This window comes from Phasianus colchicus, chromosome 16 (genome assembly GCF_987193195.1).
Source record: "Phasianus colchicus chromosome 16, bPhaCol1.hap1.1, whole genome shotgun sequence".
Classification (NCBI taxonomy): domain Eukaryota; kingdom Metazoa; phylum Chordata; class Aves; order Galliformes; family Phasianidae; genus Phasianus; species Phasianus colchicus.
The window spans coordinates 4122134-4144240 of NC_143451.1; the positions used below are offsets into that span (position 1 = coordinate 4122134).

General features: G+C 47.6%; 1 protein-coding gene across 5 annotated transcripts in view; it reads left to right on the forward strand.

Annotated features, from left to right (window-relative positions):
• Nucleotides 1-22107, forward strand: part of MGRN1 (mahogunin ring finger 1) — a 48837-nt gene that overhangs the window by 25930 nt on the left and 800 nt on the right. For 2 of the 5 annotated variants that reach the window (XM_031595240.2, XM_090151895.1), the window contains 11 exons: nt 271-337; nt 3485-3537; nt 6428-6475; nt 11809-11877; nt 12919-13078; nt 14402-14511; nt 15332-15397; nt 18456-18679; nt 19905-20028; nt 20492-20537; nt 21266-21373. In XM_031595240.2, the coding sequence (XP_031451100.2) occupies nt 271-337; nt 3485-3537; nt 6428-6475; nt 11809-11877; nt 12919-13078; nt 14402-14511; nt 15332-15397; nt 18456-18679; nt 19905-20028; nt 20492-20537; nt 21266-21373 (1075 nt within the window). Of the gene's footprint in view, nt 1-270; nt 338-3484; nt 3538-6427; nt 6476-11808; nt 11878-12918; nt 13079-14401; nt 14512-15331; nt 15398-18455; nt 18680-19904; nt 20029-20491; nt 20538-21265; nt 21374-22037; nt 22083-22107 lie in introns of all 5 variants that reach the window. The other 3 variants (XM_031595242.2, XM_031595244.2, XM_031595241.2) reach the window with 3 other exon arrangements.

Genomic DNA, 22107 nt, shown 5'->3' on the forward strand with positions numbered 1-22107 from the left:
CCTTACAGCCTCTCCAACTCCTCAGAAAGGGCTAAATTATCAACAAATAATGCAGAGAATTCTGCTTTTAGTGCTTCCTGAAGCCTCATAACCTCTGAGACCCATGGGCACATCTGGGGTGGCAGCACAGCCTTTACTGGGAGAGCCTGCTGCCCTTGCAGGTGAAAGCTTGGTGTCCTGTAACTTCATTCTTCTATTGCTAACACTATTGCAATTCTTCTGACAGGCCTGGTGTGAATGGTCTAAATTGATGTTGTTTCTTTCCTTCAGCTGAACTTTGACTTGGACCGTGGTGTGTTTCCAGTGGTCATCAGAGCAGTGGTGGATGAAGGGGATGGTAAGCATGGCATACACTTATTCAGTCTTCCCTCTGGCTGGATGTTAAGTGACCCTTCAGGGGAGGCCTCGTCCTACAAAAGCAAAAACATTTTACAGGCAGCAAAGGTGTCAGGAACCTTTCCAGAATCAAATTATTTCAGGAATTCACCATCACTTTCTTTCATTAGAAGAGTCCAGCTAATCACAGACTCTTGCATAAAGATATGCTTTTAAAGGTAAGCTTGATTTTTTGACAGGAAAATTGGCTGGGTAGTTAGTGTTGGAGTGGGGTTTGGGAGAGTTAGGGTTAGATGTTGGCTCTGCCACCAAAGCCAGGCCCAAATTGGAACAAATGATTCCCTCTCTCTTTCAGTTTTGTGTTTGCAGTCTTGTAACACAAGGATGGAGTTTGTCTCTTCTAGCTCTTTGAGGTTTGAATCATCTTTGTGAAAGCTAGAGCTGTCTGTAGGGCTGAGGAACTCTCAGAAGAAAAGAAATGGCTTTTAAATCCTCAGGCCACTGTTCAACCACATACAAATTAATTCAGCACTTTAAAATTATCTTCTTTTTCCCAAAGGAAGTTGAATGATATTAATAAAAGAGCATGACTTTTGATGGTAAATAATACTGCTGGTTACTTTTAAAGCACGCTGCCCTTTTAGAGGAGAGTGGGCAGTAAATGTTTAGATTGTTAATCACCTTGTGCTGTGTTTTCCTTAGGGTGTGTGTGCTTTTGGGCTCTGTGTGTTTGCACTCATTCTGAGAATTGGTGATGAAAGGGGCACAAGAAAGTCACATGTTCTCTACAACTGATGGCTGTTGTGCTCAGCAGGACCAGCATTCCCCTTCTGCTTTTGGCAACTTTTTGGACCAAACTGAAGAAAAAGCAGAAAGGAAAAAATCCTTTTTAGATTGTATTTTTTATTGCAGTTTGTGTGCTCTGCTTCCTATGTGAAAGTGCACAGAAGTTCATTGCATTGTTTTACAGTCCTCCAAGCAAACAGAACTGGATGGACCAATTTAAAGTGTGACTAACACAGCGTAGTGCAACATAAAAGAAATTGCTTTTAGAGTGCATCTGTTTTTACTGATTTCAGGTGCTGTTAGTATAATTGACATATATATCCTGATCACAGTTAAAAAAAACAACTTCCACTATTTGTTGAACTTTTGCCAATATATTTCTACTTTCTTATGTTAGACATATTGAGAAAGACCAAAAATAGAAGAGGAGGCAGCATGGGAAGCATACATTTATGCATATATAATAATATGTCAGCTCTTAGCCAACAGTGAACTGTCATCTATATTAATAGTCTGGAAACACGGTTTCTTTTAAATCCTCTCCTGGAAAGAATATCACCACAAAAATATGTGACACTTGAACAAGACTGGGAGAAATTGCTGTGTGTTCTGGTTCTTTTTTACTGATGAGATGGGCAGGAGCTAGACTTGTGTGTTTGGGGTACCTGGAAAATGACAGCTAGCTTGTAACTACTTGCAATGAATAAAATTGAATGGGAAATTAAAATAGCAGTCAGCAAGATGTCGGTTTGGACTGATTTCTGCCAAGGACATGTTTGTGTTCCTTGAAGAATGTAAGCTTGCAGTGTTAGCACTCTTCATTCCTGCTTGTGGAATTGCTCTCAGTAAAGGTGCAGAAATCCTTAAGGGGTGGAAGGTGCTGTGCTGCTCCAGCCGTATGTGCTGCTTGAATGAACAGGCTATGAAGGGAAGCCATCTCTGTTATCTCTTCCTCAGCTATTCAGACTGCAGTGAGGGACCTGCATTTCATTTACTCAAGACCTGGAACAGGCTAGTTCTTGTCTGGCAGAGAGGGAGCATGCGGGTGAAATCCCAGTTCAACCCCTCTGTTCTGGATACCACTGTGTTCCTGATTGCATCCTCATTTCTTGACCATCCTTGGCTATTTAGCAAATCTGCAGTCCGAGACTCCTGTTCCATAGACTGCTGTTTCCAAGCACGGTCTCTGTGCCACAGCCCAGTGAATGGTTCCTGCTTTGCCTTTGCTGTTCATGGGGGTCCCCAAAGAAGCTGTCAAGCTCCCATTATTTTTAGACATCACAGGAGTAATTTTCTTCAGCTGTTAACATTCTGGCACAAAGCTCATAGAGCTGCCTGTCTGCTCTTCTGCATTTGCTGACCACAGCACTGGTATTTCAGGTGGGGCTGGGTGGTGGCATACCTTTCCTTCCTTCAGAGATTCCTCCAAGACCTCCCATTTCCACAGATTGATCATAGTTAGACAAAATGTAGACAATTGGAGCTGAACAGAACTGTGGAATCTTGAGCCAAAGAGGTCAGGATTGTGCCTTGGTTTCCTCTATTTAGCACATATGTTTCCCTGTGCCTTTTTTTTGCTGGTAGAGCCATGGATGCAGTACAGAAACCTCTGATGGCCCCTTGTGAATGCTGTTGGATTAAGATGGGGGCCTCTGATTTGGAAGAGGAAGATGGGATATTTGTCACTGGGAAAAAAAAAATCTGATAACTGGACAGAGATGTTTTGCTCTCTAGAAACATGAGAAATAAAGGTTTTACAAGCATGTAGGATTAGACTATAATAAAGTAGTAAGTACTGGGGCTGGAAGGGCTGCCAGCTGCTGTTAAACCTGATAGATTTATTTCTTTGTAGTAGATTCAAGTAACTACAGCCAAGAATATAGGGAGAGAGCAGAATTCCACTGAACTCTTCGTCTTAGTGTTTCTTATGCATCCTGTGTTTTAGCAACTTCCCTCTGAGTATCTTACAGGGGACAGTGTCAAAAGCCTCACCGAAGTCCTGGAGGACAGCATGCACTGCTCTTCTCTCATCCATCAGGCTGGTCATTTCATTATAGAAGCTTATCAGGTTGGTTGGGCCTGATGATTGGTGAATCCATGCTGACTGCTCCTGACAATTTCCTTCTCCTTCATGTGCCTGGAAATGATTTCCAGGATGAGCTGTTGCATCACGTTCCCAGGGACTGAGGTGAAGCTGACTGGTCTGTGGGTCCCCAGGTCTTCTTTCTTTTAAACTGCAAAAGTGAAGGTGGTATCAGTTTAAAAAGTGCAAATTCTAAAATCTGACTAAAATTCAACTCGTGGTGATATCATGCTTGTGCTGCTTTCAATGTTTAACCAGGAGTGTTCTGTCTTTCTGCAGTGGTGGTTGAGGTGACAGGCCATGCCCATGTTCTTCTGGCTGCATTTGAAAAGGTAAATGACTTCTCTTTTCCGTCCTTATCACTGTATATGTAAATATTTCCACGGGTCATTAGTTTGTGTTTATATATCACTTAGCACACTGGGGTCCTGGCATGAAACTAGAGTTCAGGAGTGGTACTGCAGAACAAATAATAGCTTGCAGCGACTGTTGTGCAGTCTGTAATCACTATTTGTACCTGAGCTGGTCAGTCAGCTAATTGTAGCTGGTGTTTCCTGTGTGTGGGGAGAGGGTGTGCCGTGGAATCTGTGATGTTTGAGAGTGGTAGATGTTGACCAAGGCTGCTAGTGTGCAGCTTTCCAGGGCCTTGTGATCAGTTTACAGAACCGGATTTGCTGTGTCCAGAGCCTGCTGCACCTTTGTTTGGCCTTACTTTATGTTTAGCACCAAACCCTTTTAGGGCTCAGGGTACATCCTGCATAAAGTCTTCACTTTTCCTTGATAGTAGCTGACCTGAGCACTGCCAATGTGGGGAGGCTAAGCACAAGCTTTGATTACAATCTCTTCACGTGATGACGTATCTTGAAAACATTTACAAGATTCCTAACTACTTTATGTTGTGTCTGGACATTTTAAGATGTCATTTTAAGATAAGGCAAATGTTGCTGGAGTAGAGTTGAGCGTGTTGAAGAGAGCAGCATTAATGCTGTGCTGTTAGAACTTCCTGCTTCCAGGCTGGCATGTAGGCTGACTTCTTCTCAGTCCACGCCATCCCTATCATGTCCAGAAGTAAGCAAGAGTAAGTTGCCAAGACTTATCCTAGGTGGATAGTGTAGATGGTGACAAGCTGAGTCAGAGGGCCTCGGCAGCACAGTCAGTCCTCAGGAAGCCCTGTGGTTGGAAGATGCTCCAAGTGTTCAAGGTTTGTTTTGTTGCTTAGCTCAGTATGTGTTGGACTTACTCCGGACAATTAGAGATCTGTGAGAAATGAGATGGGTAGCTGCAGCACTCCTGGGACTGTTCTTCTAATAGCCTCATTGAGATGAGCTGGAAAGATCAAAAAGTCTCTGGAATCCCTCAGTCATTGCTTGGCAGCACCTGGGGGAGGACAGTGTGGGCATTAGGTCCTTGGGAAGGGCTTTAGAGTTTGGAGTTCTGCTGCATCTTGATGGGACTGCACTGTAGAATCCCAGGGCCAGCACTTGATAACTGTGCCTTGTAGAAAAATCTTTCCCTGAGATACCTTCCTATGGAACAAGCTTAGTTTCCATAGTTGTGAGCTGTGATTTGTGTCACCTAAGCTGCGACTGATACCATAAGGTGCTACATCTCCCAGTGTGTGTTAAATATGCTGGACATTGTTAGAGCTCTTACAGTGTTTTCTGGGTCCCATACAGCTTCAAACCCTGAGAACACAGTCATGCAGCTGGCTTTGGGGGAGGAAGGGCAGTGCCAAGCCCCGCAGAGTGGTCTGGTGTGTATTGGGAATGTACTAATGTGAGGGCAAAAGTGAAGCGTTGGAAACTTCTGGCTCATGAGGAAAGTAGCTTAACCACTCTAGCTTTGGAAGCAGGCTTTCAAGAATTATAGATAATTTCCATGTGCTGTGCAGAGCTTCTGAGCTGTCTGGATACATAAAGGTGATGGCAGATGTCCCCTCAGTGCTCAGCAAGATGAACAACAGAACTGGGAGCCAACTAAAGCTGCTCAGGCCATTCCATCCGTGTTGTCTCATGCCTTGTGTCTAGCTCAAAGACTTAATCTGCTTCCCTTCTTTTCCCAGTCTGTGTGTGCTCTGAGTGGGAGGTGCCATTGAGGCCACTCCTTACTTCTGATCTTCCAGCTGAATGCTTAAAATAAAATAAATTAAAAAAAATTTTTAAAGGTCAGAGGGCAAAGTGCTTATAGAGTTCTTTCTCCTCCTATCCTTAGAATAATTGCAGCTTTTGAAGTGTAGATACATCAGTCTGGAGGAGGTTTTTGCTAATAATCACTGCTGCTAATCAGCAAAGTATGTTTGGAGGACAGGCAGGTCAGCAGCCTCAGCAGCTTGCTGTTTGTGTGCGTCTTTAAGAGCAGAACAGTAACCTTGACACTGCACAGCATCTGACCTTGTAGCTTTTCCAAAGTCAGAAACTTGGCATTTTGTGTTTGCCTGGAAAACAGTACTGTTTTGTCTTTTGGTGTAATGTTTTTGTGCCTTCCTTCTGAAATTCCTCCAGCAAACAGATGCATGTCTGCAGCTGCTCGCAGCAGTAGGCCTTGCAGGAGTTTTCCCCTCAGTCTCCTTCTGTGCTCTCAGTACTCTGGCAGAGGAGTTGGTTTGATTCACATCAGTTGGCACTTGTGGATGATGGAGAAAATAGAACTGGCACATTATTCCTGATGCTAATTCTGACACCAGGTACACACAGAATTGTTACAGTTGTGCCTGCTGCAGCTATACCAGTGAAATGCTAGGGGTGCTGAGGCAGGGCACGTGTTTCTGATAGCATCCAGTGGCCAAGCCTTGCTTTCAGCCTCATGCCACCCACTGCTCTCCTGGGGCTTCAGCCTCGAGAATGGCTCTGACTCGGGATGCTACCTAGGGACTTAACAAATACCTCCTGCCAATTATTGCTGCATTTGTTGAAGAAGTGTTTGCACCCAGCTGGGCTGGCTGCATCCTGAAAGCATGCAGTGTGCCAATGGATTTCTGTGTATGCTCTGGCCCACTTGAGCCAAGAAGCTAAGTAACTTGAGCAAGGTCCATCTGCCTCTGTGCTGCAGTGAACAAGGAGCACACTGATGTTCCACTCCACTGCTGGGAGTGGTTGCTGTTCATGTTATAATACACATGCCACTTTTCCCTTAGCTAAGAGATGACAACTGATAATTGATCTGTTTTAATTTTTGTACGTTTTGTCTGTTTAATGCATTTCTTTTTTATTTTTTTCCTCCTAGCATGTTGATGGCAGTTTCTCCGTGAAGCCATTAAAACAGAAGCAGATTGTAAGTACCTGTTTGTTGCTGATTAAAGTCATATTTGTGTGCCACAGACACTCAGTGGTACCTGGTGGGAAACTTTGATATTAGTTCACCAAGGGCCTGACATCTTGGCTACTTAGCTCAGATAGCACCAGCAAAGTTGGTTAGTGTTGGGCTGGATGTTGTGTGTGTTGGGGCAACAAATATGGCAGTGCAGTCATGCAAGCCTGTTTATTCTTCTCTGCAAGTCAGGCACTGTGTATAAATTCCTTGCAATATATATTGCTGCCTCACAGATATTTGGTGCTTTTATAAAATTGGGACCACAGTATTGATGTTTTGATATCTCTGTAGGTGTGTGCAAATTAGGTTTGTGTAAATGAGCTTAAGGACTATGCATGTTAAGTAACGTGAAGCACATCTGTGTGTCCACACTGCCTGGTTGCTTTAGGTTCTGTGTTTTGTGCTGTGGAAGGATATCTTTGCCGACTCCTCATGTCCTGCTTAGAGGCTGATTACTGTTAGCTCATAGGTTTCCACATACGTGGATGTGAAAATGATAAGGGATCTTATGGTTATCTTCTCCCCGCATAAGCTTCCTTTTTGTGTCTATAGTATCTCTGGAAAAAATCCCATGGATTGAAACCTGTTGGCCCGACTTGCCTGTCCCCTGTGAGTATCCTGGGACTTGAGCAGGCACCGTCGTTCTTTGACTCTAGTTTATACAGACTGCACACGTGAGGAGGGCAAGGGAAGAAGGGAGAGTGGCAAACAGAATGTTAGGGATTTGTAGACCTCTTTTAGCCCAGCCCAGTGTGGTGCAATGCACAGAAACTGTGCAAAGCCTTATCAAGATTGAAATTGCACTTGGTCCTGCGTGGAGAGAAATACATAAGCTAATGCATACTTTGATTTTTTTTGCCAAGAGTTTAAGCTTCTGAAAGGAAATTGGGTAGCAGTCCTGCTGCAAGGATCAGATTTAAATGTCTTGGTGACAGGGAAGAAATAAAGTTGAACATACGAGTAAGCTGTTCAGATGGATCTGGGAGATGCTTTGTTTCCTGAAAAACTGTCCTAAATAGCCTAGCAGCTTTGGCATGCATCTTGCATATGTATGAAGGATAACGCTCTTCAGGTTAGCTCAATCCAATCTGATATTGTTCTGATGCACAGTCTTAAGAGACACAAAATATGAGGCAGGAATTCAGCAGATTGGGTGGTACTGAGAGCAGTGATTCAGTCATGTTAGTTTGGAGTCTTCACAGAGCAGTGGCTTATGTAAAACTTGGCTGAAGTAAGGGGACTTTCAGTACCTGACTGGCTTCCTCCTACCATTCCTGCATCTGTTGTAGTCTTGTCATCCTTTTCATTGCTGGAGCTCTCATCAAGTCTGAGCATTACTCACTAGATCTGTCTGGATTCTTCCCACATCTTGAAATTACTTCCTTGTTGCTTGGAAACTCGACCCTTCCCGTCCTTGTTGCTGTAACCTCCATCCTCACTGCAGTACACACAGCATGCAGTGTTCTCATTTCCTTGTTGTTCTTGAACATACAATATTTGTGTGATAATCATGGATAAGTTTAGCTTTGTGCTTCTTGCTGCAGAAATACGTTTTTGCATCGTCGTTTTTTCCTCCACATTTCACACTAATGCTCCTCATATTCTCTTAGCCATGCTTGGCTCTTTTCTGCAGCTTTACCTCCTCTATGACTGATTCAGTTCCTGGCTTGTTGGTGCTCCCTGCTCCTCATCAGGCACTTCTGCAGCACGTTGTTGGGACTGTCCTGTTTTCAAGAACAGTATGGGTGAACTAACAGACATACTCTTCGCTTTTATTTTTGAAAATAATTCTGCACTGTGACTTTTGGTTGCCTTTTTTTTGTTGTTGTTTCAGAGCATTATCTTGTCTGATGACTGTATTAGGATGAGCAGTCCCTTTCCTGATGTTGATAGAAACTAGCTGCCTCAAAGCAACAGTTGTAAATGGCTTTGTGTCTGCAGAACCTATCTTGCAGATTTCTTTCAGATAAGATTTCTAAGCTGTCTGTGCTGAGACTGGGTTTGACGCAGACTGGGGAGAAGGTGCAGACTTCTTGCCCTTGAGAGTTTAAAATAGTTTGGAATAAACTGTGCCCAGCAGAAAACCACATGGTTCACTCCCTGAACTGGCCAGAACTGCACCAGTCAGGGTTCTGCACCTCAGTGCTGTGCTGCAGCTGCAGTGTGAGCTCCCCCACATGTCTGGTGCAGAGTGCAAGCCCTGGAGGTACGTGGGGTAAAAAGGCAGATGGGAGGGAAGTGTGAGCTGTTTCAGAGTATGAGCTGTGGTTTTCAGTCGGCAAAGTTCCGTGTTCAGTAACTCACTATCTGCCTCACCAGTGCTGTGCATGCACTCGAGGTCTGTCCTTCAGGCTTGCTCCTGCCCAGCAGAAGCAGCCTTAGCCCTCCCTGTCAGGGCTTCATTGCAGTTGATGAGTTCATTGCAGGAGATGAGTTACCAGCCTGATGCCTGCACTGAGCCCTGCGCTCGTCCTTCCTCTGAGCTTGGTTCTATTGCAGCGTGGTTCCTGGCTGAGTCCCAGGTCTGCTTCCCACAGGTGTTGTTAGGAACCAGCCAGGGATGGTTCCAGAAATCAGTCCACAGAGCGAAGGGCAGGCATGTGGTGGGAACATCCAGAAGAGTGCATTCTGCAGGGAGAGCTGTGTGCTGTGCTGGAAAAGGCTGCTGAGCTCTGAGGGAGCAGAGCAGTGTGATGTCAGTTGCACCTTGTTCTCACATTTTCTTCTGCTCTGAGAGGAGCACTACACTGGTGAGCTGACAGAAAGCAGCTTGTTTATCTTGCCTTTTTATTTAATGATGGTGCATACATGGCTATGAGCTCTCTGAATTGATGTTGGATTGCTGTGCACACTAATGCACTGTGTGCTTCGTTCTCCATTTAGTGCTCTGGGTTTTCCAAATGGAGGACTGTGTTGCTAGAAGTGCTCTCTAAGGAAGTTCCTTCCCTACCATGACATGGTAGGCTGACTTCTGCAGTGAAACAGCGTGTGCTTGTCTGTCTGTGCTGGCACAGCATGTGTCCTTCCCACTCAGTGTTTGGTTGTCAGTGCTTTTTTCTCTTGGCAGTTTGTAAAATTTAATGCTTATATGTTCTCTCCCATCGGTTTTAAAATAGAAGTAAACTCTTGCTAGAAGAACACACAGTTCCACTGAAACTAATGTAGCATCTGCATCTATAAGAGCATAGAGCAGAAGTATGGAGTATGTTGGGAATAATCCATATGTATAATGCTATAAATGCTTCCCCATTGCAGCCTTTCTTTTGTCTGCCCCTCCTTGCCAGTGCCAGGATTCCTGGGTGCCTCGTGTGTGCATGGATCTCTTAAGCTCTTTGGGAGCAGGAAGCAGCAGCTAATGAGCTGGACTGTTTTGTTCTCTCAGCCAAAATCAGTTATAGTGTATGTACCAGCCTGTTCTTAAATAAAAAGAAAAGAACATGGTTGAATGGGAACAGATGGGATAGAGAAGAATCATGACCTGCAGTTGGCCAGTGGCTCTTGTGTGCATCAGTTGGATCTGAATTTAGCAACAGAAGTCTCGGGAAGAATGACATGCTGCAGGAGAGATGAGAAGGTGAGGGACTGCACTGTGTAGTATCACCTACTTTTTATTTACCCCTACTGTTTTAAAACCTAGAGATCTTGTAGTAAGAGCCATGTTGTGCTGCTCGCTCTTTTCTTAGTAGGGCCACATGAGCTTCTTGTGGGATTTCTTTTGAAGCAAGCAGTAAAATGAACACAGGATCCTGCAGAGACTTGGGTCTCTCCCTTCCTGATGTATTTTGCTCTTTGAGCTGGCCATTGTGCACTCACTATCACTCAGCGTGATCCTCGGAGGAGTCAGGATGCTGTAAAAAGACTCTCTTTGACATGTTGAATTATAAAAGGACAGCTCCCACATAATTGTTCACAAACTTCCTGGGAGGATTGTGAGACACTGCAGAGGATTTTGCTTGACAGTCCAACTGCTGACCTCATTGCCTTGAAATGCAGGCCTAGAACAGCTGCATACTGAGTTAAATAGGCAGACTCTGGAATTGGTTTGTTGAAGTTGCTGCATCCCAGCTCAGAGCATTTCTAAACTAGTAGGCAGGCTGGATGTAACTAGCTTGTGCTCCCATCGTGGCATGGAGTGTGTTCTACAGCACTGAAATCCTACAGCACAGCCATTGCTCTTCTGAGCACCTGGCTTGACAGAGGAGGAGGAGCAAGGCATGGAAATGCCAAGAGCCCCAGAAAAATGCTGAGCCATTGTAACATTGCATTCCTAGTGGCTTGGCTTCACTGCATGGTGTCAACTGGACAGTTTCTGGAGCTAACAGGAAAGTGTTTCATTCCATTCCTCACCATATGTGTCAGTTTGTTACCTTGCAGCTGCTTCGCTGTTGCTTCGTGAAGAGGAGCACATGTGCAGAGCTACCCCAGAGCAGCATCTCTGTAATGTTCCATACAGCTGTGAGAGTATTGTGCTATACTTGCTGGCTGAGCTATGGAGCCATGGAGAACACCGCACAGGAGTTGCTTCTTTGGGACCTGAGCCATCAGCCTTTCTTGTGCTGCTTTAATTCAACTGCTCAGGGTAGTTTGGGGGCAGCTGCTAGCATCTGCTTGAAGATATGGTTCAGAGGAGTTCATTCTGTGCTGGGGGTTGTGTACCTGGCACTGCTTTGTGCTACCACACACCTCAATTTAAAGATACTTCCAAGGGCCTGGAGATGGTCATAAATGGCACTGCAGTAAGGGAGATAGTTTGTCTGTCTTCAGTAGCTTGCCCTTAGGCTCCCAGGCATCAAGAGAAGCCTAGTGCAGCCATGGATGTGCAAGTAATGAGCCTTTGGTACAGCACCACAATGAGGACCACCCCTAGCCTCTCCTTGCCTGAGATTATGAAGATGGATGGAAATCCATCTTAGCTAAGGTAAGCAGTGCTTCACAGAGGGAAGGGACTGTGGAAGGCTGGTTTTCTCTGGCTTATGTGCATTTTGGGCATATGTTACTTTGTGATTTCTGTGATAAACAGAGTGTTTTTGAGATGATCTTGGTAGTGACTGAAGCAGCCAGTTGGGCTCTCAACTCACCAGGTAGGGGTAGGCACCACTATGGAGCAAGGACATGTTCATTCTCCTGCTATCTTTTGTGATGTTTGTTTCTATTAATGTTTTCCAGTAACTCTAGGAGAGCCTGTTACTATGGGTGTTGCATGGACATCTTGACACAGGGAAGGAGGGAAGATAATCTCAAAACAGCAATTGCAGAGCAGCTGATAGTACTCCAACTATTATCTTTCTCCCTAGGTTGACCGGGTGAGCTACCTGCTTCAGGAGATCTATGGCATTGAGAACAAAAACAACCAAGAGACCAAGGTAAGGGTGCTCAGAAGGCTCCTGCTCCTGGGCTGTGGGTTTCCAGCTTGCACCTTCCACTTCCAAGTTTACATATGAGTTTTGGCATTGTAATGTAAAGATGCTTTCCAAGATGGCCATCAAGTCTGTGGCATTACTACAGGCACTGAAGAAGCCCAGGAATGATAGGCCTTCACAGTAAGGCTCAAACAGTGTGATTGTGCTGAGATAATTTCAGATAGCATGTGGCTCATAAGGATATTTCCTGGAGCACGGAATGCAGGGAGGGGAGGGCATCAGTGCCCCTCAGTGTTTCAGAGCCAGAGAGACAGTGTGAACTGCTCAGTGTTTCAGAGCCAGGGAGACAGAGTGAACTGCTGCTTTTGGTGCCCTGAGGTTACTGGCCAATCTGGGTGCTTCCCAGTGTGTGCAGACAAGAGGCTCTTTTTTTCTCGTTGACTGTTATTGATCATTGCCCCTCCACAGTCCAGGTATTTGTGTTTGGTGTCCATACTTTTGTGCTGTGGCTCTTCAAACGTCTCCTGTTTTGTTTTGGGGGACTGCATGTTCCTGTAGCATTGCATGGAACTGAGCTACCTAGAACTTGCAAGATCAAACTGCATTTCTGTACAGGAGGGAGCACAGCATTGGTAACATCGGGCGACATATATGCAAGTGCCTTAGCCAAAAGCATTGCCTATCTTCAGGCAGGAGCTTCTCCCAAATCCTGGTTTGCTGCACAGCCCCAAGCATGTTGTGTGACTGCTTTGTGCTTGCAGTAGCCTTACATAGAGCTGCCCTTTGCTGCCATCTGGGCTGCAGAGCATATGAAGTGCTGGTCTCAGACTGCTATTTTGAGTATTAGCGTGTGATCTGCAAACAATGGAGCAGCCGTGGTGCAAAACAAGCTGAATTTCCTCTCCAAGTAATGCAGTGTCCTGCCTGAAACATACTGTAATCTCTGCCTGCCTGTTTCCAACAGGTAGCACCTGAAAAGGCAGGAGAAAGAAGATTTATTTTCCATTTTCCATTTTTGTGACAAATTTTTGCCTCTCATTTCAGCCTTCAGATGATGAGAACAGCGACAACAGCAATGAGTGTGTGGTTTGCCTGTCAGATCTCCGGGACACTCTTATTCTGCCCTGCAGACACCTCTGTCTGTGTAATTCCTGTGCTGACACCCTGCGCTACCAGGCCAACAACTGCCCCATCTGCAGGCTGCGTGAGTTTCCTGCCCAGGAAACAAGGGCATCTTTCTCTCTTCCTGCGCTTCTGTTAAGTCAATAGAGGCTATGAGGATGTGTATGTATTGTATTTAACCCACCCCAGGACTCAATACCAAATGTGCAACTCTTCTGGGTGATGTCTGGAGGTTCCTGACACCTAAAATAACTATCCTTGAACAGGGAAGGAATACAGTGGGAGAAAGGCCGTTTGACTGGGGCCAACTTAAGGCCCTCTCTTCTAAGTGAGGTGTATGGCAGCATTGGCTCTGATGCAGCTGAAATTGCAGTATTGGCTTAGTGCCATCCTAGTGTTGTTAACACAACTCCCTCAACATTTCTTTTAAAGCAGACTGAAGCCCCGGGTCACTCTATGTGATGCTTTCCTGGCCCTGCACCCTTCTCTAGACCTCACCTCTTACCCTGCATACTCCTGCCTTTTCTGTTTGCGTGTGGATCACTCCAATGATTCTACCTTCTTGCCACTCTAGGGCTAGCAAGGTGGGCACTGAGTGCACAGGTTTTCTTCCCCCTCAAGGCTCCCAGAGTGTTGAGAGGATGTGCTTAAACCTACACTGCTCAGTTCCTGAAGTTGGAATAAATGAAATACCCGTTCTGACATTCAGACAGTACTTGCTAAATTCCTTGTCTTTTTACAAAAGTCCAGAGATACAGGAGTTTTAAGAAAATGCCTGCATCTTGGATGGAGTAGCAGATCCCTGTGTTATACCCTGTGTTTTATCTTAGAGATATTTGATTGTTCCTTCTTAAGAAAAGGATAAGAGCCTAAGACAGATGTTTGGCCTGAGATATTAAGTCTGAAAAGTTCAAACTTGGCAAAGATACAATAACTGAAAGCAAGATCTTATCAGAGGAAGTGCTAGACAGCCTTGACTGTAGGTAGCACAACTTAAGATATGGAACAGCATTATCTCATCTGCATTTTGCAGTGGAATAGGTTGCTTATGTTTGGAATGTGTCCGCAAGCTGGACTTCCTGGGAATCTGTATCTGAGGAGTGCAGAGGCAGTGGGGATAGATTTGCACCTCTGGCTTTAGTCTGATCTTGAAAGTGTATGGGTGCAGTAAGAAGTAGGGAAATGCCTGGGCTTTTCCTGGTGTACAAGCAAGTTCTTCCAGCTGCATCAGAACAGATGTCTAGCTCATTCATGTGCACCTTTGGCACTGAGAAACTGACAGCTATAAGATCTGCAGATATAAAATGGGACTGTGGGCATGAAGAGCAGATTAAGGCTGTTGTGGGAAGGCCAAGGGCTCACTGTGCTGTGGCTGTCTGTTCACCTGTGTGCTCTTTTCTCCTAGCTTTCCGTGCCCTACTGCAGATTCGAGCTGTGAGGAAAAAGCCAGGGGCTCTCTCACCAGTGTCATTCAGCCCTGTCCTGGCACAGAGCGTTGACCATGATGAGCATTCTGTAAGTAACTCACTGTAACCCTTTACACGAAATCTGGATGCTGGTCTCACCCTGGGCAGGCAGCTTGTGTGTGCACAAGTTGCTTGGCCTGTTGGCCTGTGTCCCTCAGACCTCAGGAGGTATGCTCAGGCCTTGGAGTAAAGCCTTCCTGCATTATGCAATGCCTTTCCCCAACTCTTCTATAGAGCTAGGACTTCTGCTTTCGTATGTTAGTAGAAGTAAAGGTACAGAAATGTCCCAGTATTTGCCACAACAGGCTGGGCAAATAGGGTTACCGTTCAATTCTTATGGATGTCTGTGTGGCAGCATGTTGTGATGAAACCCCTTGGCTCTGGGATACTCAGGCCTCTTTGTGCCAGCTTCCCTGAGTGAGTAGGGTCTGGGAGGCAGCTGAGTGAGCGCAGGATGAAAAATGCAGTGCTGTTGGCCTCCAGACCAAATCACATGCCTCTGGTGTGCTGAGGACAGAAGCTCATTGCCTGAGTGGTGCTATTGCACAGCTGGCTCTGGCGAGACATGAGATCAGAGTGAGGAGTTCTGCCTCTAGATGAGGTAGTAGGCTAGTAGGCCTTAATAAGAACAGGAACAGCTTGTTACAGGAACAGCCTGGTCTTATCCATGTATACTCTTCAGCACTGTAGCCCTGCTGCCTACAATTGAGGCTAAGAAATAGGGCAGGGGAAGAAACAGAAGGGCAGAGCATAGTGTAGGGGAGAGCAGGCGCTGTCACTTGGAGCAAGGTGAGGAGTTGCTGGGTGTCTCTGTGTTGCTAACCTCCAGAAAAAAAAAACTACTTTAAAACATGGTTTTCTCTTGACAGTGTCCCTTTAAACCCCCTAAAGTGAACACTGTCACTCTGCCCAGCAGGAAACCTAAAAGGAAAACAGTAAGTGGACTTAGTTGTATTTGTATCCCATGGCAATTATTTGCCAGCGGCTTCATTAGCACGTGAAGGTGTTACAAACATGAGGGCTTGCTAAAATGCTGGATTTGACTTGTGCTCCTGCACAGCCTGTAACACATGAGCACTGTCTCCATGTTAGTGGTGAGATGCTCACAGCCTGCACAAATGATCACTAACCTTTCTGGCTTGCGTGCGGAGGAATAAACTGTAGGGACCCGGTGGGTGACTGCCTCTGGGTCCTGAGCCTGGCTGCAGAAGACATTTCATAGCTTTGTAGGAACATAAGCAAACTGCTGTCCCCTTGGCTCACCCAAAGGCTCCCTCTCACTTGTCTCATCCAGTTTGGTGTGTGCACTTCTCACTGTGGTTCCCTCACTGGTTCTGAAACACAGAGGTAGGCAAATAGGCACAGCTGGACTTGCATTAGGACTCCTGGCTGCAATGAGCTGCTTTGCTTTTCAGAAACAGGAAGAATAGAGCTTGTTCTGTTGAGGAGTGTCCAAGATGGTGTGAGAGTGTGTAACTGGAATGTCATGCTGAGGATGGCATGAAAGGCAATTGTGGGGGACCAGAAACTGGGAAGGGGAAAGGTGAGGGAGGCCCCCCTACCCCAGGAAGGGTCTCTCACTGTGTAATCCTATGCAACTATAGTTGTCAACAATATTAAGGAGGCTGCAGTTTTCCTCATGCTGGTCTAGATGCTCAGGCTGAGGAGGAATGTGGCTTATCATATCTGGAGAAAACCTAAGGCTGGGTTCTGTAATGGGGCTGTCACAAGTTTGATGTGACCCTGACTCTGCACAAGCCTCAGAAAGCAACTTGTGCTTCTGTTGGAGCTCTGGTACTGGTGTAGTGGAAAGTGGCCCAGGGGAGGGCAGTGTCTCTCCAGACTGAAAGCTCAGAAGCTCAGGATGTTGTAGGCAGTAGCTGAGATTCTCCTCCAGCTTCTGAGCAGTGTTGTACAACCTGAGCGTTCACAGAATCACAGAATGGCCAGGGTTGGAAGGGACCTCAACGATCATAAATCCCCAACCCCCCCACCACAGGCAAGGCCACCAACCTCCTCATTTAATGCTAGACCAGGCTGCCCAGGGCCCCATCCAACCTGGCCTTGAACACTTCCAGGGACGGGGCATCCACAGCCTCTCTGGGCAGCTGTTCCAGCACCTCACCACTCTCTCTGTAAAGAATTTCCCCCTGACATCCAACCTCAATCTCCCCTCCCTCAACTTAAAACCATTTCCCCTCGTCCTGCTGTTATCCACCCTTTCAGAGTTGATTCCCCTCCTGTTTGTAGGCTCCCTTTAGGTATTGAAATGCTGCAATGAGGTCACCCTGCAGCCTTCTTTTCTCCAGGCTGAAGAAGCCCAGCTCCCTCAGCCTGTCCTCATAGGGGAGGTGCTCCAGTCCCCTGATCATCTTCGTGGCCCTCCTCTGGACCCTCTCCAACAGCTCCCTGTCTTTTTTGTACTGGGGGCTCCACACTTGGACGCAGTGTCCCAGATGGGGTCTCGCAAGAGCAGAGCAGAGGGGACAATCACCTCCCTGTCCCTGCTGGCCACCCCTCTTTTGATGGAGCCCATGATACCATTTGCCTTCCAAGCCGCAAGGGCACACTGCTGGCTCATGTTAAGCTTTTCATCCATCAGGACCCCCAGGTCCTTCTCCACAGGGCTGCTCTCAAGGACCGCTCCTTCCAGTCTGTAGGGATGCCTGGCATTCCTCCGGCCCAAGTGCAAAACTCTGCACTTTGCTGTGTTGAACCTCATCAGGTTCACCCGGGCCCACCTTTCTAGCCTCTTGAGATCCCTCTGAATGGCATCCCTTCCTTCAACTGTGTCAACCACACCACTCAGCTTGGTGTCATCAGCAAACTTGCTGATGGTGCACTCAGTTCCATCATCGATGTCATTGATTGTTTACCAAGTGAAACAAAGTGAGCAGCAGCTTTGAGCCCTCAGGCCTTGCTCTTCACAGGCAGGAGAAAATGGTCCCCCAGACTTGAGCCAATGGCTTTTGTTTTCCTGAACTTAATGTCTACACAGTAGCACCTCTGAGCCGCTGTATGGAAATCAAATGCCTCTGTGCTTGTGGCTCTTGAACCTCTGTTGTGCAGGTAGCAGCAACTGTGAGCCAATCCTGGTCCAGAGCGATTTGAGTATCTCACAGTTCCCATCTGTGGTCTTGGGCACAAGGTCATTAATGTCACAAGGCTGTGTTTTTAGAGGATATAGTTTGATTCTTGACCCAGCTGCTGATCATTCTTTCTTCCTCCATCAGATCTAGTTCCTTCTGTGACCACAGGTGAGTCAGTTCAGCTATCAACTTACCCTCAATTTAGTGACTGTAATGGAATAGATTCCTGAGGAGTTCAGTCTGCAGCTGCATGACTGGAAGTCCAGCACAGAAGCTACAGGGATCATGGCCAGGCTCAGCAGCAACACTATCTTTGGTACAGCATACAACAACCTCCCTGAGGATGCAAGGCTAAAACAGATTAAATTAATCTAAGGTTGGGCTTCTGTAGTCTTGCCTCTTTGTTTGCAGTGGGCTGGGCTGCCTGTGGCATGCTGGGTTACAGCATAAACTCCATGTAGCTCTTGAATCTGCAGGGCCTTATTGATCAAGAAGATTTTTGCAATTAAACCATTGCTTGTTCAGTAGCATTGGAAAGCTCTCTTTGGCTGGTAGCTAAACTAGTTACAGAAGGAATGGAAATGTGCAGTTTTGCTTCCTGCCTATGGGGGGGGTCAGTGGTTCTGTGATCCCTTTCAGTATTTTAGCAAAGGTGACTGTGCAGGACTTGCATTAGCAGCTGAGGTAACACAGTCAGGGGGAAAAGTGCAAGTAGTTTTGCAGGACCAGCTCTTATCTAGAGTCTCTCACTCTCTCAGTGATTCTGGTGGTGCTGTGAAACAGCTGCATGTACACAGTTGGAAGCAGTGATGGGGTTCTTACTGGCTTGCAGCTGAGCCTCCCATTCCGTATGTCTCCAGCCTGGTGAGGGTTTCTTAACGCGCCCCTCTCTTCTCACCCACAGAACTCTGACAACATCCCTCCAGGCTATGAGCCTATTTCCTTGCTGGAAGCTCTGAATGGCCTTCGCTCTGTGTCCCCCTCCATCCCGTCAGCTCCTCTGTATGATGAAATCAACTACTCTGGCATGGTGGATGGGATGCCCCCTGCAAACCGACCGCTTGTTGGGATGGACAGAACCGTGGAGAGCAGCCACCAGAAGGGCAAGCGGAGCAAGTCTCCAGATAGGTCAGCATGGGGGCAGAGGGGTCTGCTCCTTTGTAAGCCCTGAGGGCTTGTGGCCATGTGTACTGGGTGCTGAAAGAGAGCTGTGTCTCTGAATTACTTGTGGCACTGCTAGCTATCTTGTTAGGAGGCCAGTGGGTACTCATGGCAGCGAGAGAACTGGGACACCACCTCTGTGTTCAGCCTGAAGAGACCAGCTTATGTCTCCTGGGAGTTAGCTTTGATATCCAAAGGATTTTCATAAGGAAATTTCACCTAGACTTTGGGTGGGAATGTCTTTCTTTCCAATGTAGCTAGTGCCTCCACTTGCATGTGACATTCAAACATTGCAGGATTTCAGCTTTCCATAGAGCTCCCTGGGAACAAAAGAATGGAGAAGTGACCTGAATTTCAAAAGACAAAATGCTGAGATCCTTTAGTTGTTTTCTGAGGCTTCCTCTGATGGCTTTGGGTTGAGGTGTGGATCCTGTGGAGCATCCCTTGCTGAGCCATACAGAAAGCTGAGTCATACGGGGTCGTGCTACATTTGTTTGGGCACTGCTTGCTGCGTTCCAGCTGCTCGTTAGTTTTTGCCACCTCATCAACAACAGCAAGTCATTGCCTGCCAAACAGAGCCCACTCCATGGCTTGGCACGACCCCAAGCAACAGAATGGGCCAGGGCTGGAATCACCCATTCTGTGCTCTTCCATCCTGTCTCACAGTCTCTGCTCCCCCAGACCCAACTGTCCTCTCCATCCTTGTTCTGGTTTGGCTAATGAGCTTCTAAGGAATGAGGTAGAGGTGGTGCTGCCCCGGGAGATGCAGGATGAGTGTCTTCCTGCACACAACTTGTGTTTGCTTACTAGCTCTGTACCCTGTTGGCCAACCATGTCAAAAATCTGGCAGAGGAGAAAGATCCTCAAACTGTCAGGAGGAGGAGAAGGAAAAGGAAGTGAAAGAAAGGGACTGAAACTGCTTCTGTGTCACTTTGGTAGGATGTGGAATCAGAACTGTGCTAAAAGTACACTGAACGTCCTGGCAGCCAGCAAGGACGTGTGGCTGTGTCACAGAGCTGCTGCTGCTCTCTGTGTAGCTGATCTTTAGAGCTGTGGTGAATCTGGCTCAGTAGTTTGAGCTCCTGCTCTGAATTATCTTATGCTGCTGGTGGAAGGTGGGTTGGGCAGAGGGATGGGGCAGGGTGGTGACACCTGGAACTGCCACCACCAAACAGAGTTTCTCTTACTACAGCACACTACGGTCTCCCTCATCCCCAATCCACGAGGAGGATGAAGAGAAGCTCTCCGAGGACTCGGACTCACAGCCAGCACTGGGCAGGGGTGAGCTGGTCCTGAGGGAGACCAGCTCCCCAGAAGTAAGTCTGTGCTATGAGCCAGAGCTGTCCTGTGGGGCTTCTGGGGCTCAAGCTGTCTCCTGAGGGATCACTGCTTCCTCGGTGTAACAGGGCATAGAGAGCCCAGAGTCAACAGTCTGGTCTGCCTCCACTCACCTACCTGAGGCTCCATGCCTCAGGACACAGCCTGTGCACCCAACTTTGCTTTGGGAATTGGGAGGTGGGAGACATCAGGGCAGACATTTGCCCTTTGCGTTCTTGGAGGAGCTGAGCAATTTGAGTGGGAAGCTGAACCTTGTATGTCCAGCATCTGCAGAGCTCTTCTGCTGCTATTGCCTGTAAAACACCCTATGGTGCCATAGCACCAACTCTGGTTCCTTGCTCCCACCCTGAAATGAGTCCCTGCCTCAGGCATCACTCTGGAGACAGAGGAGGAGACAAGTGCAGGAAAGGTTGAAGTAACTCGTGCTGTTTTTCCTTACAGAGTGTGGAAGGGGAAGAGATGGAGGACAGCTCATCCCTGCAGAAAAGTGAGTATGCACTCAGCCCTGGGGGCTGTCAGACTTGTGTTGCATTGTGAAGGGGACAGGCACTGGACATACAAGTTTAGAACTGCACAGCCCCTGAAATCCATTGCTCTGAGATGCTATGCTTTACCAGAGGAAGTTGCCAGGGTTTCTCCTGGAAAGTGGGGGAGCAAAACCAACAAATCTCCCCACTTTATTTGCCAGGCATCTCTCCTTGCTTGAAGTTCTGTGTTCCCTCCTCATTGCCTCTACCTGTGCTCAGTACTTTGCCAGGAATGGCTGAGGGAGCCTCTGGGGGCTGATAGGCAAAGCTGCAGATCCTGAAGCCTGGGTGAGGATTCAGCTCATGTGCAAAGCCCACACCTGATTCCTCATGCAGCAGCTGACCCTGGTGCCATGCATCATGTTGCACTGCAGGGGAGCCGTGCCCAGCTATGGATCCAGCTTCTTCCGGGGCAGCACTGGCTCTAGCTGTGTATGCCATAAGCTGTTTGCCCTCACTGCTGAAGGACGGATGGCACATATTGCTGTGGTTCTGCTAAGACAGTGTGTCCCATGCCATGGTGAGGGTGTGTGGTACTCAGCACCATGAGGGCATGACGATGGGGTGAGAGGGGTGCGCTGGGTGCATCCGAGAACATCAGCCCATGTGCGAAGAGCAGCCTATCAGCATTGTGAGCTGCCTCTTCCTCATGGCCAGTACTGACTGCAGCACTCCTGGCTGCTTCCAGGTGGCTGTCCTCCCTCTGTCGAAGACGTCCTGCAGGATGGTGGCTGCGGGGAGCACAGGAGCCTGACGCAGTCGGACACGGACCCTCCGGTCGATGTCTACCTGCCAGGTAATGGCTGCACTGCTGGGTGTGTGCTGTGCTGTGAGGTGGCCGAGGGGGAGGCTGTGGGCTCCATACCTCACTGCTGGCTTCCAAGAGTGCTGCAGCACTACCTCCTCTGGGGCCTGGATGTCACTCCAGGGGCCAGGATCTGCCTAGAGCACAGGCTCTGCATCCCCCCAGTGCACAGAGCTGGCTGCTGGGGGTGAGGGGAGGAACATCCCCCTTTCTCTCTCCACCTCCTCCACTCTTCCGTTTCTGTCCTTCCCCCCTTTCTCTTCTCTGGGCCAAGTCACTGGTACAGCAGCTGGGACTGTTTGCACGTGGATTCCTGTGCCTGTCAGGCAGGGTGCTGCCCACAGGGGCCAGAATGAGCAAGGGGTGGGGTGAGAGCTTAGTGCCTGGGCCCTGACCTCCCTGCTCCTGTTTCCTGGCACCAAACACAGCTTCAAACTGCCCTCTGACCAAAGGAGGGGAACTAGCCCACCACTGGTCAGGAAGAGCCAGTGGGCCACACCTTGCTGGCAGCATGGCTCTGGGGTGCAGCGCTGGGCCTTGGCCCCACCATTCTCGTTGCAGCCTGTTTTCTTCCATAGAATCGCAGGCTGTGCTGAGCACCTCTCTAATGTCTCCTTCCCTCTCTGTCTGCCTTCCTCCCTCCTGTCTTGGGCAGCACTGGGTCCTGATTCCTGCTCTATTGGTATAGAGGAGTAAGCTGGTACGTCTTCCGTTCTTCGTACGCA